General features: G+C 39.4%; 1 protein-coding gene across 1 annotated transcript in view; it reads right to left on the reverse strand.

Moving 5' to 3' along the window:
- gpc5a (glypican 5a) overlaps positions 1-15,178 on the reverse strand; it is a 134,960-nt gene that overhangs the window by 97,718 nt on the left and 22,064 nt on the right. Inside the window, exons 3-4 of the mRNA XM_042334104.1 lie at positions 9,692-9,825; positions 6,892-7,017 (exon numbers count right to left, since the gene is read on the reverse strand). Of these exons, the coding sequence (XP_042190038.1) occupies positions 6,892-7,017; positions 9,692-9,825 (260 nt within the window). The remainder of the gene's footprint in view (positions 1-6,891; positions 7,018-9,691; positions 9,826-15,178) is intronic.

The raw sequence follows: 15,178 nt of genomic DNA on the forward strand, positions 1-15,178 counted from the left end.
CAGACATATATCCTTTAACTGAGTCAAAAATGTGTTAAACACATTGCTGATGCTTAATAATTCAGACAGTCTGATTAACCTTAATTAATATTCCAGTTACAGTATTGTGTTGCTCTGATTCATCTCCTCCTTTGCATACATAATATATTTAGATTGGCTGGCTGACATAATAATTGAGTTCCACATATATCAGTTCTTCATTACTTCCAGGAGTAAAAATGCAAATTGCATATTTATGTGAATTTTCTTTCCATCTGCTGATCAACATGAAAGAGAAAAATATGGATAAAGATCTATTTCACAAATTGGTGATTCTTTACTGTGTTAAAGACACAAGTAGTACTCTAATAGCTCGGTAGCTTAGCGATTACAGCACTCGCCTCGCAAGTGAGAGGACCTGGATTTGTTTTCTGGCAGGGTGAAACGTTGGGCAAAAGGTTTCCTTACTCCACACGCCTCTGTTTGATGAGCAGTAAGTAATAACTCGGTTGGTAGTTGATTGGCGGATGGCTTTTCTGGGGGTAATAATCACTTCCAAAAAATAAATAAATAATAAATTGGTCATTTCAATCCACAACTGTTTGTGGGACATTGCTGTGCGCAAATGGTTGCTGTATTTCACCCACAATATATACAGTCAATTCATTTTACAGTATATTCTGTGAAGTGCTTTGAGACATCTCGAAGACGTGATAAGGGGCTATATCAAATGCAAGAATATTATTATTATTATCTTGGATTTTTATAACCTTACAAAAACCTTCCTTCCAATCTGTTCCACTACTTTGACAAATGCAAACTATCAAATTATCCAACATCTTCAATGTCCTAAACTATAATCTCTGGTATGTTTGTAGCATGGCTTTTAATTACCTTATCCACTTCACTCTTGAAAAGGTAGGTGCCAACAAGACTTTTCAAAGCTTTTCAAAAGATCTAGAACTGCACAATTCTAAGGAAGTTAGCTTCATATGATCATCCACTGTGTAGTTTCTTCTCAAATTGCTCTCTATGGGGATAGTTCATGCTTCAAATCTTTTCCCATCATTTTAGGGATTTGAGGACACTCGTTTTCTCTCCCATTTTATCCACTCTTCTATCAAAGCTCCCACTCATATAATGGTATGCCAGTCTTCCATGAAGTAGAGAGCCTACAGTGATGACAATCTTATACTTGCAGTGTGAACAAATTGTGGTGTTGTCAAAAGGTTATGGGTATAAACTAACTCATCACATGGTATAAATATGTTAAGGCAGTGCAGTCATCTCTAGGATGTTATTCTGTTGGCCGGGGGGGTGGGAATATCACATATTTAGTTCTACAAATTGATACAAATACCATAGCAATCACTCAGTTAATATCAGTTGCCACCCAGTGCAATGTACACTGCACCAAATGCTTACTCAGCCACAAGAATATTTACCCTAAAGTGCACTATCTTTCTCTACGCAGAAAATAGTATTTATATATGTTTGGGAGGATCATAATGAAAAAAAGCTTTATCAGAACTACACTGAAATAATTACATAGATAACTTCAATATGGATAAGAATGTAAATTTTGGTTAGAAAAATCATTGTGGATGAGCTTCGGACAGACCAACAACAATAAAAACTACATTTGTAAAGCACCTTTCACGTCGGGAGGACGTCCCAAAAGGCACTGGACAGACAGAGTTTCGGACCCAAGCTGGGGGTTGGAATCGGTGGGGGGGGTGGAGTGCGGGGGAGAAGCAGGGAGATCGAAAACACGGTCGAAGAGGAGGGTCTTGAGATGAAGATAGAAGTGAACTAACATACTTAGTTGATAAGATCACTGAAACGCTCTGGGCTTATGATGTATCTTAATCAACATGTTAATCTCAATAACATTTCAAAAAAACTTGCTTCAATAATATCGAAGAAAAATTAAAACCACAAACAAAAGGGTATTAAAGTTGAAAAGAATTACGATTTATTGTTTCAATTTTAAAATGAATACCGATGCTGACACTTCTTTGAAGCTGAAAAGAATTGTAAAGTGTCCAACAAAACACTCAACCATACAAGAAAGACCCTTTAATCCTGTGTTTTCCATTGTGGGAGTTATTCATTAATCCATAGACACGATATGAGCAGCCCTAGGAGAATGCTGACTCCAAGAAAATCTATTCAATATGTGCCAGATACTGTAATGGTAAATCCTGGAAATAAAAGTATTACAACTCTTGTATGAATGTTATCCCTGCAGTATGTCATTGTGTCTCTATTGATATTCTGTACTAGATCCACCATCCAGCTCATTCAAAACTCCACCATTCTTAGCAGCACTAAACTCCACACTCCCATCAGTTCAGTCTTCTCCAGGCTCCACTGACTCCATATCCTAAAAGATCCTCACCTGTAAATCCCTTCACACTCTGCTACCACACCATCTATGTGATCTGCTACCCCACTCTTTTGATTGCCCCCTCCACTTGGCAAACTTAGGTCTGCAGTGCATCCCCGCCTCTTCCACACCATCTTGAGAGCGTTCAGCAACCATAATAATAATGATCCTTGCATTTGATATAGCGCCTAGTCACGTCATTGAGACGTCTCAAAGAGCATCACAGGATATACTGTGAAGTGGATTGATTGTGTATTTTGTAGGTGAAATGCAGCAGTCAATTGCGCACAACAATGTTGCACAAACAGCCATGGAGTGAGTGACCAATTTTATTTTAGGGGGATTGTTGGCCAGGACACCGGGAGAAACTCCCTTCTCTTTTCGAATAGTGAAATGAGATCTTTAATATCCACCTGAACAGGCCAATGGGACTTTGGTTTAATGGCACTTCCAACAATGCCACACAACTCCAGCACTGCATTGGAGTGTGATTCCATGTCCCGATGTGGGCTTGAACCAGAGGCTAGAGTGCTACAACTATGCCAGGCTGACACACCATGCTCATCGTCCAGAACTCCCCACTCTACTCACCGCCTCCTCTCTATCAGTCTTTATATCCAATTGAGAAACCTCTTCAACCAAACCTAAGTAAGCTCTGCTCCCGAAACCCCCCACTCCTCTATTGCTTAGGAAAATTGTACCGTATTCACCAGGAAGAAAGGAGGATTCATAGAAAAATAGAAACATAGAAACAGGAATAGAGTATTCAGGCCCTCGAGCCTGTTCCACCATTTTATAAGATCATGGTTGATCTGTACCTCAAGTCCAGTTACCTGCACTTGCTCCGTATTCCTTAATACCCTGACCTAACAAATATATAAACTGTAAATCCCTTCACACCCTGCGACCACACCATCTCTATGATGGTGATTTACAAGCACAGTTACTTGCATCAAACAGTTGTATTATTATAAATGGATGAGCAAGAGATATTTTTGAGTGGTAACCAAATCTATTTGTATCATCGGCAATGACTTTATATTGCAACCATGGTTTTAGTATGCAGGTTGCAGCACAATTTACTTCAACATCAGAAACCATTAATCAATTCATTGCAGCACAGAATAAAAGGTGGATTAATAGGTGAAATTTACTTTTTAAAAACTAAACGATCAACTGCAACTTTAAATAAAAGCAGTCAAAGAGAGTTAAACAAGTCATGTTGATATTGTTTGGGGAACTGGCTTGAAGGAGTCAGTTCCAAGTCAACAATGTAAGGCAGCACTGTCGAAACTATAGAGCCACAAATCACTTGTGGCTCATGAAGGGTCAGGTGTGGAAAATTCACAGTCACCTCAGCTTCAGCAGAAAGCATGTGTCTCAGACAATTTCCACTCCTAATTTGCTTTGCTTACAGTGACGTGAGCATAGCGATTTGGAAAGGGGGCTCAAAGAAAATCCAATTTCACTGATTTACTTACTCTAAAAATAGAGTGAAAATCGGTTGAAAGTGACTAAAGAATCCTAACCATATGCCACACTAACTAGTCAACAGAGTGCAGTAAGAAAGAAATGGAGCCACACTTCAATCCCAGTATTGTGCACTTAAAATACACACCAGATCATTATCCCTGAATTATAATAATAATAATACTTGCATTTGATATAGCACTTTTCATGTCTTCTAGACGTCTCAAAGCACTTCACAGAATATACTGTAAAGTGAATTGACTGTATATTTGTGGGCGAACGCGGCAGCCAATTGTACACAGCAGTGTCCCACAAAAAGTCGTAGATTGAAAATGACTAATTTATTATTGTTTTTTTTGGTTTTGGAGGGATTATTATCAGGCGTGTGGAGTAAGGAAACTTGCCCAAGGTTTCGCCCGCCTGGAATTGAACTCAGGTCTCTCGCTTTCAAAGCGAGTGCTCTAACCACTGAGCTACAGGATTCCACATTAACAGCAAAATAATTTGGCACGATCACGGTTTCACTAAAGAATAAGTGGTCATTATTAATATTAGGGTATTATGCTGTGAACTTTCATTTTTATCACAAATCCCAAAGGATTACCATAGGAAAATTGTTTTGTGTTCACAGTGGAGCAGAGCTGGGAGATCTTCCCTTTTGCTTTTTAATTTTCTACTAAATCTTTGACAGTTTTTATTTCACCACATGCTTTTTAAACTATCCTCAGTGGGGGTGGGGTGGGGGGGCTGGCACTGTCAAGCTGAGGGATTTATTTTGCAGGCAAACATAGCAGCTACTTTACACACAGCAATTTTTGGGGTCAGCCACACATGTGGAAATCCACCACCACGCTTAAGATCATTCAAACCTCGCTGAAGAGCATGCAAACCTAACAGAGTTCCATTAATCTCACCTGTACATTGAAATTCCTGAGATGTTATTGTTTATTGGATTAGAATGTGCACTCTCTCTCTGGAGGGTCAAATGACACTTACCAAAATCCAGAAAGTATTAAGCACTAGCTGGCGAGAATCATTGCTTGGGAACCTTAAGAGTATGCATTGAGGTACTACTGGAAACTAAGCACTAAACCCACATGGCTTCCCATTGATATCGCTGTCTGGCAAGCTTTCCCATTGCTTGTCTGGCTGGGACCATCCTACCAGTTAGGACTTTGGCTTGCAGGGTTAATGGAAGCTGAATGGGAAGAGTCCTTGCACCCAATGACTGGTCTGCCATTTCAAGTCCTGCCAATGAGTCTGTTGTGTCATCAGCAATGCCCTGGAGTACTGCAGACTCACCTGGCTCAGGAACTGGATTACCAAAATCACCATTCGTTGCCAAATATGTCACCTTGGAGTCAGTTCAGCTTGTGTCAGCAGTTCATCTCGTGTCAGTCGAGTAAAGGCGCTGGGTGGTAGATTGGGGAGTGAGGATGTCGGAGAGGTAGGGAGGCGCCAGAGGGTGAAGGGATACTATATCTGGGATGCACACTGACAAGACAATAGAAAGGTCTGAAAAACTTCCCTAATAATATTCTGCGCTACTTGTTTCCCCTCCTATTATCCTTCATGCAAGACCAACTGCAATAGACAAGTGCAAATATTCAGTTCACAAATGCTTGTCAAATCATATTTTCCAGCTGTGCACATCTGCTGTCCGTCCCTGCCCACTATTAAACTCTCACAGATAAGACAAAAACAAAAGTCAAAAATAGTGAAAAGAAAAAAAAGTGTTTTACTTAAAGAAACATCAATACTATTAGGCAGTAACAAATCCCAATATTGAGATAATGAGTCCTACAACACAGTATTTCTTAACGTCAATGCACAGGAACTCAAGTTCTGAAGTTGGGTTCGTGGGAAGGAACAGGAATCGCCATTTGTTTTGAGGCACTCATTTGTGATATCAAGTTAAGGAATCCTGCTAAGAAATATTGCAATGTGACCCTGGTGTTGGTAAACTGGTGGAGTGTCACTCTCCTGGTCTATGGTACCATCTTAATTCTTCAATGTATTATCACTTTGTGACAGGGGGCAGAAAGTGAATTATCCTGCACAAAATAACAATTACCACAGATGGAGATGACTTAATATGATTATTACAGCTGCAACATCATCATCAGAATATGGCTAAAAATAGTTCAGATAAAAATCATATTAGTTTAGATGAAAAGTTCCTTCTTTTCAAATCTTGCCATTTAATCTTGACATTTTGTTGAGATTCATGCATCGGAAAGAAAATAAAAGCCCAACTCGAAGCAAGCAAGCTCAAAGCACAAGCAAGCCAAGAACAAATGCTTTAGACTTAATCTCACCGAATATTTACAGTACTTTTGTAGACAACCTGCGTAGCAGGATTTGTACAAAAAGGAAACATAAAATCACCAATTATTAAAAGTAATCAAATTAAAAAAAAATAAAACCATGATTAAATAATAGTTTAATTCTGATCTGATATATTTTGTAAAGTATTTGATTATATTGTTGAAAAACGCTGCTAGGAATTAAAAAATAAATTTGAAATGTAATTAGTAAATGAACAGCAGTGACAGTTTAATGGTTTTAAATACTAACAAGCTGCTCATTTTTGAAAATAAAAACATGATCCAGAAATAGTCTTAATTAAAACACAGGTGTAAATATGCAAGTTTGACTTCAGTAATATTATGCCTGGCATCGCTTTATAAATCTGCAGAATCCAGCAAATTTCATGAAACTGCACAATTGATACTCCAGTACCCGACCATTATCACATCTGTTTGCCAATTAAGCACTGACTTTCAGAAACACAATGAAATCTAATTACAGGTTCAGTGCCAGCTTTTACTCAAAACAGTATATTTGATACTTCTGGGATGTGCATTTTGTATTTTTTGTGCTGTCATCAGCATTGATTGTTAAAAAAAATAAACCATTTAACAATCATAAATTAATGAACAAATTTGAAGTTTGAAACAGACAGAAACAGAGAAGTAGGACAAGAATACCGACTTATTAGATTTCAAAATCTTTGGCCTCTTACACAAATTGAATTGCCCCTCCCCTCTCACCTTTTCACAACGTCTTCTCCATTCCAGCACACCAATCCATCGGCAGCTGCCAAGTCACTGGCACATAACTGATCAGCCAATCCGCCATACAAAGTCCGATATAACCGAAGACTGTTGATAAATTCTCTGAAATACACACCAAAGCAATAATATCTTTTAGGAAAAAATGTACAAGGAATGTAGTGAGAAGATTATTTTCAGCAAGTGCACATAGAGCAAATCTCTGAAATGGAAATATAAAAGTTATTAGCTGAAGGGCTCAAGTAGCTGAATTTACCATTGCTTGCAATGTTTTTACAAGGTGCTGATATGCATTTGCAATATAATAAAAAAAAGTAATGCCTTGCAAGAGGCCCTCACACATCTGGAACAACTCATTTGAATGTGGTCCATTTGACTGGACCAGGCAAATAAGCTTAGAGTTTCCTGGAATTTGTGCTATTTTGGGCAACAAACTAACCTTTCCCACCAACAAAAAGCTGGATCTGCTGGAACAATAACATAAGGCTAGTGTTTCAGTCTCAGGGGAGACTGGGGGTCAGCTTGTTATATCTGTAACTCCATATGGAGTTAGCCTGAGTGAAATGCAGACTTGTCTCTCTCCTTCAATATGCAATGAATGTATGAGCCCATCTGTGTCGGGGCCTTTTCTTTAAAAACTAACAATTAGCACAGTGCTTGCTGGTTCAAGTCTATGATCTCGAGGCTTGAATTGTAAAAACACAGCTTGCAGAAAATCTCAGATCATATAAAATGAACTGCTAAAATCTGTCAAACCGACATTCAGTTTGGCTCACAGACACCTGGGATGCAAGGGAAATGTTAACAGGTGCTGCTTATAATATATATTTTAAAAAAAGCAAATTGAAATTCTTCAAGAGAGCTTTTAATGAACAGCATCATCATATGCAGCAGTTCTCCTGTGTTGTCTCCAGTCGGGCCTTAATGACAAAAAACTACCCTGGAAATTAAAGAGGATAAAAGCAGCAAAATTGTTGATGCTTCAGAGCCTTGGACAGACAGACAGACCTACATTGGGAATGCAATAGGCAGTAACTGGCAGCTAAGCTTTTGCTTCAACCCTCAGGGAGACCCGTCAATCAAACTCTTGCAAGCCTTGATCTGGCAAATTTCATCAATTGCCAGCCAGACAGATCTTTCCATGGGGCACCAATTGAGGTGTTCTGTGTGAGGGGGATTTACTTCACAAACCCACTTCCTACTGGTTGATAGCGAAGTGACACAGATAGAGGTCACAGAGAAGTCCTCAGCACAGACAGTCTCAACCCTCCGAGTTTAACTAAGTTGGGAACGAGTGGAAAGAATAGTTGCCCTTGTCTCTGCTTTAATCCATCCCTATTGATGAGGAGGCAAGCATCGTAACTGGGATTACTGGTAACTTGCTCAGGTTGGCCTAGAGTTTCTAACTTTTTTCACATCCTTTCATGGCTTCTTGCTTCTTTATGGGATGACCCATCCTGTTATGAGATTGAGAAGTTCAAAGATAAATCTGAGGTCAGTGTGGGTCTGGTCTGGGCATGGGCGCAAACCTTACTGCAGACTAACTGACAGCGTGTTTTTACATATGTAGTGTGGTGGGTTTTGTCTGTGTAAACATCATAACATGATGTGGAGTCCTGTAACTCAGGGATTAGAGCACTCGCCTTGCAAGCGAGACACCTGGGTTCAGTTCCAGGCAGGACGAAACCTTGGGCAAGTTTCCTTACTCCACACGTCTAATAATAATCCCTCCAAAACAAAACAATAATAAATTGGTCATTTTCAATCCACGACTGTTTGTGGGACATTGCTGTACGCAATTGGCTGCCGCGTTTCGCCCAGAAATATACAGTCAATTCACTTTACAGCATATTCTGTGAAGCGCTTTGAGAAGTTGAGAACACGTGAAAAGCGCTACATCAAATGCAAGGATTATTATTATTATGTTATTTTTATTTCACATAATGGAATACAGTGTTTTATTTACGTAATAGAAACCATTCTAGTTTTTGTACCACTTTCTAAAATCTAACTTCCCAGCACCTCAGGTTTATTCAGCAAGTAACTGAGCCACATAAGATACACCTAAAATACACTTATTTCAGCTACAAAAGTTACTACACTTTAAAGTACATCATGTAAAGTGCTTCAAAATGTTCTCTGCGTGAAAGGTGCTAAACCAAATGTGAGGATTATTATACAGACTGGACATGTTCGATTCCCCCGATTTGAATGTAGCTGAACAACTTCTACTTGAGATGGATGCATTCGTCACCTCCCGCCTCAATTATTCAAATGCCCTCTTCGCCGATCTCCCCAGTTTCACAATCCACAAAATCCAGCTGAATTCAAAAATCTGCCACTCGCATACTCACCCATACTAATCTCCGTACCCCCTATCACACCAGTTCTAGCCAGGCTTCACTGGCTCCCTATCGCCAAATGGATACATTTCAAGATTCTCACACTCGTTTTCAAATCCCTTCACGCTTTGGCACCTCCTACCTCTCCGACCTGCTTGCTCCCAACCCACTATTCACTGCCTCCGCTCGACTGGCTACATAAATGCAAGTTGTTTTTATTGTTGTTGAGTGCTCAGCGAGAGAACACGACTGGTTCTGCCCCCTCTCCCCCATTGACCAGCAGGCTGCCGATGATCACTGTCAAAGCTCACATATGAATAATTGCACTCTCCAGGCCCCAAATATATTTTTTAATAAATGTAACAAATTATTTAAGCTATTACTACACACACATCCTACAGAATACAATAAATATAAATGAAAGTACTGGATCTTACTTTCTTCTGCTGGACAACGTCTCCTCATTCTCTTTCTGTATGATTTTCAGCCCATGCTTCTCACTGTACACATCCGGCTGGTAACCTGAAGACTCTGCAGGTTTTCTAATAGGATGTCCACACGCTTTATTTACCTGCAAACAAGGAAAGGCACCCATTTAGGATAACAATTTACAAAAATGGCTCAGATGAAAAGGTACCTTTGGTCCTTTCATAAGTTTTAAAATGACCACCTCCATCTGCTGCCTTTTCCACTAAAACCTGAATCTTTCTTAAATGCTTTGAGTCCTGGCCTTAACCACCCCTCCTGTTAACCAGCTGTTAATTATGTTCTGTGTTAATAAATACTTCTCAGTCTTTCCTAAACTTGTCCTTGATCACTCTTATCATTGACTTGTGGTTGGTCCTGTTACCTTAAGATATCTGAAAATATTTTTACTTTATTTTCTCTACCCTATTTAGCATTTTATATACCTCAAAATACTCTGAGATATCTCTTTTCAAGGCTGAAGAGCTTGAGTTTATCTAGCTGATCCTCATAGTTCATTCCTCTAACACTGTGGATCAGCCTTGATATACTCTCCTTCACTGCCCTGGGCAAGTCAGTCCTGGTCCTGAGCAGACAACAACCACTAATATACACATTACTCGACGTGCAAACTGACCAGAACACTGCAGTAAAATTCACATCAGTCGTACAGTCGGGACCAAAACACTGAATATGACTTACATGAAGTCCAAGTTGCAGGCAAATTGCACAAATCATATAAAATCAGATTTAATCAATAATCTGCACTGCACATGCATAATTGATAGCAGTCGGTAAGTGTGCATGTGTTGGTTCACTACTGAAGCTGGTAAGTGTGCAAGCATGCAATGAATCACAGGAAATGTTGTTCTGATCCGTCGCTACATAAGCACTTACCTGCAAGCATTGGAATTGCATTGAATCGAAGCAAATTAAGTTCTTAAATTCAACAGATCAAGATTATGTTTCCCGTGATTCAATGCACTTGGCCGGTAAGTGCACATGCGTCGACTGGTCTGTACATTATTTCCCACAATTCAATACAGTCAGTAATTGCAGGAATAATGGAGGATAGAGGAGTAGTGTTATGAGTGATTAACCAGCATAGTACAAAGAAATCTAAGTGGTTTTGATAGGAAACTGAATGGGACTCAGGTGAATGTACAATTTAGGAGATTATATGATTTATAAAGATAAGACTTATACAACAACAACAAGATTCCATTTAGAGAGCGCCTTTCACGTCGGGAGGACGTCCCAAGGCGCTGAGGTTTGCTGTATGTGTGTGCTTGAGTCACAGTTGGGGATCTGAACTCAACTGGTTTAGAAATGTAGCCCAGTATCCTGTTTGCCATGTTGCATGGGTATACAGTGTGATGATATCTAACAGTACACAAGACCGTATCAGCCAGCTTGGCTTGAAATATTAGTGCGTGATCCCAAAATGCAAACTATGCATAGAAAATAATTAAATATTGGGTCTTGAAGTCGTTGGGATATTGTAAATCAAAACTAAAAGCTGTTTCAACTTAAGATGGTTCTTACCAGTAGATTCTTTCAAGCAATTTAAGATGGGTTTATTGGAATTTATGCTAAGTAACTCCAACCAGATGGCACAGACATTGCTCCAGGCTCATTTAATACAAAAAAAACAACTAATCAGGGTTGGTTCAGACCATATGTTTACAATGTTTAGAAATGGTCTGCTTTTTATAATTCTTCTGAAACTCCTGAGGGAAATAAAGGAAAGAGGGATTGGAGACCACTGCACAGTGTCATAGTACATCAGGAAAAATTGATTATTTGAAACAACGTTTGTCCTCCTCCCAAACTGGACCTGGACCACAGTTTCTCTGCCATACAAGTCAGGTTGAGAGATCATCAGAGTTCTTTGTTTTGCTGCTGTAAATGTGCAGGCTTCTCATGAAATGGTTTGGGAACATTATAACTGAAAGGTGAGTGACAATACAGTAATGATTTCCGCAACTAGTTCACAAACAGGAATGCTTCAGGTTTGCATCTAAGTATCTTAATTGTGTTCTATTATGTCCATCAATCAGCCTTCCACACAGACCTGAATAATGCTTTAGTTTGGTCTCTTTCCCTGAAAAGATTATCCTTGAATAGTAAATAATACAGTTCTATTCCATTTAAAAATCTAGCAACTTCTATCCAAAGTCACTCTCGGGGAAATGAGTCGGCCCTCAACATTGCGATGGGAGATCTCAACTCCTCAGATGTGTAAAATGAGAGGAACAAAAATGTCTTCAATTGCGCTACACTCATTGGAGAAGCATTAGTTATGCGCATTAGGTGGCCAGAAAGCATTCAGTATACACAGGAGGAAAAGTAATAGTGAGTCTGAATTGGAATTAAAATATATAAATAATCCTTGCTTTTGATAGTGAGAGAAGTCTGAAAGCACCTCATAGGAATCAACGTAAAATGTACTGATTATATAGTCTGTAGTCAAAAATGGCAGCCAATTTAGCACAACAATGTCCCACAACAACAATGATGTGAATCACCAACTTTAGCTAAGGGACTGTTGGCCAGGACAGCAGGACATTTTCATTTCTCTTTTATAGGGCCAAGAGATCTTTAGCATCCACTTGAACAGGCAGACATGTAAATTAGTTTGATGACTTATCTAAAGGATGTCAGCTCAAACAATAAGAACTCCCCCAGCACTAAAATTAAGTCCTCAGCCTAGACTGAGTTCAAAGTTCCAACGTGGTCCTAATCCAAACTTGAATCCTGAAACCACATAAGTGCTCTGGAACACTACCCTGTGTGAAGGGTGCTATATAAATGCAAGTTGTTGTTGAAACTTCCGACTCAAGAGGCAAGAATGCAACTAATTGAGCCAGACTGACACACAAGAAGCAAGATCAGAAGACACTTCACACAAAAGGTTGTGAAATGTGGAAAACACTTACCGCAGACACAAAACATCTGTCCTGACCAACAGTCCTCTAAATAAAATTGGTTGCCACGTTCATCTAAACATACTGTCAATATACTTTATTGAAACTTTGCGAAGCAATAAAACATTTTGAGTATGATAGGCACAATATCAAATGCAAGGATTACAGCATCTTACATTTATATAGCATTTTTTACATAGGATAGCATCTTGAAGCACTGTCCAAAGATTATTAATATTACTAGAATAAACACTAGTCTTGAGATTCCCACAGCACAATTAGTTGTTCCTTATGGTAACAGCGACCTAAATAGTTTCTTTTCAGACATGTTCTGCTAGAATTGCTGCTCACCCCAGAAAAAGCAACAGGCTTGAAATTCCGTCTCATCTTGCCCCATAAGACCAAGGTTTGATAACGGAATGTCAGAATCAAACCAGCTCTCTGTGGTGGTCTCGGTAGTCCAGTTCCTGATCCAGGCAGGTCCACAGTATTCCAGAGCACTGCTGATAACAGCACAGTCAGCCTGGCTCATCGGCAGGACTTGGAAGGGCAGACCAGTCACTGGGGGCAGAGAATCCTCCCACTCAGCTCTTGTTCACCTGCAAACCGAAACCCAAAGAGGCAGGATGGTCCTAGCTGAACAAACAGTTCAGTTTTGATTTCCGCATGTATCAGACACCCGGCTAATCCCAAAAAAATCCTATCCTTCCAGATCACCCACCCTACTAACTTCCCAGCACTGCATCAAACATGTTTTTTAAAATTGAGTCCAGTGGCCTGGCAACCTGTTCCAGTCAATTATCCTCTGGGTAAGAAAAGCTTCTTGGTATTTGTCCTAAATTGCCCTTTGCATTCCTAAACCTATGACCGCTTTTTCTACAGTCTTCATGCATCCTAAAAATATTGTTCTCAGTTTACTTTTTCAATCCCATTTAAAATGTTATACACCTCTATAGGATCCCCACTGAGTTGCCTTCTGTAAAGACTAAAGAGTCTGTTTATTGGCAATGATCGTCTCAAAAAAATTATCAAGAGATCTTCTTAATAAATAATAGGGCAGCAACTGAAAAGCCAGAACATTACATAATAAAATAAAGGTGGATGATTTATAATGCAAGCCTTTCAAAGTTAATAAGTGACCAAAGTCAGTGTAAAACATGATCGTTTGAAAAACCTTAAAAAAACATACAAAATAAATTTTATAAAAACCAAATCCACATTTTAACGCAATTTGTAATATATTTTATTTGCTTTTGATACTTGAACTTTCTTTTATTTACTGTTAAAAGGAAGTTTAGTTCCCTCTCAGGCTTGCAGTCAGGTTTGTGAACTGCATTGCGATGTCCTCCTATTGTAAAAGTTGCTATAAAAATTTAAATTGTCAGTAGACTTGAATCAAGAAAATAGTTCCAATCATAGTTGTGCAAAGCTCATACCTAACTCATTTTTACTCTTCTCTCATAACATAACATAACATAACATAACATAACATAACATAACATAACATAACATAACATAACATAACATAACATGTTGGAGCAGGAGTAGGTCATTCAGCCCTTCGAGCCTGCCCTGCCATTCAATCATGGCTGATCTTCTAATCTAACTCCAGCTAATAACATAACCCTGCCTTATCCCTATATCCCTTAATCCCTTTTGCAATAAGAAATCTATCTATCTCAGTCTTGAATATGTTCAAGTACTGAGCGTCAACAGCCCTTTGGGGTGACGAGTTCCATACATTCACCACCCTTTGAGTGAAGAAGTTCTTCCTCAACTCAGTGCGAAAGGCCTGGCCTCTGATTTTAAGGTTGTGACCCCTGGTTTTAGTTTCTCCAACCAGGGAAACAATCTCCCACTATCTACTCTATCATGCCCTTTGATGATCTTATAGGTTTCTATAAGATCCCCTCTAATTCTTCTATATTCTAGAGAATATAGGCACAAATTGGTCAGCCTATCCTCGTAACTCATCCCCTTCATCCCTGGCACTAACCTAGTAAATCTACGCTGCACCCCCTCCAAGGCAAGTACATCCTTCCTTAAATAAGGAGACCAAAACTGCACACAGTATTCCAGGTGTGGTCTCACCAGGGCCCTATACAGTTGCAGCAAGACTTCCCTACTCTTATACTCTAATCCTTTCATAATGAATGCTAACATACCGTTCGCCTTCCTAATTGTTTGCTGCACCTGCAGACTAACTTTCTGTGATTGGTGTACAAGGACACCCGAGTCCCTCTGGACGCTAACACATTCCAATCTCTCCCCTTCTAAAAAATAACCCGCTCTACTGTTTTTGCTATCTAGGTGGATGACTTTGCACTTCCCTACATTATACTTCATCTGCCACCTACCTGCCCAATCACCTAACCTATCTATGTTGCGCTGCATTTTTTTAATCTCATCCTCTGTGTTGACACTTCCTCATAGTTTTGTGTCATCCATGAATTTAGGTATATTAACTTCGATGTCTTCATCTAGATCATTGATGTAGATGGTAAATAGCTGAGGCCCAAGGACTGATCCTCG

Source organism: Callorhinchus milii, unplaced genomic scaffold (assembly GCF_018977255.1).
Source record: "Callorhinchus milii isolate IMCB2004 unplaced genomic scaffold, IMCB_Cmil_1.0 Scaffold4, whole genome shotgun sequence".
NCBI classification, from domain to species: domain Eukaryota; kingdom Metazoa; phylum Chordata; class Chondrichthyes; order Chimaeriformes; family Callorhinchidae; genus Callorhinchus; species Callorhinchus milii.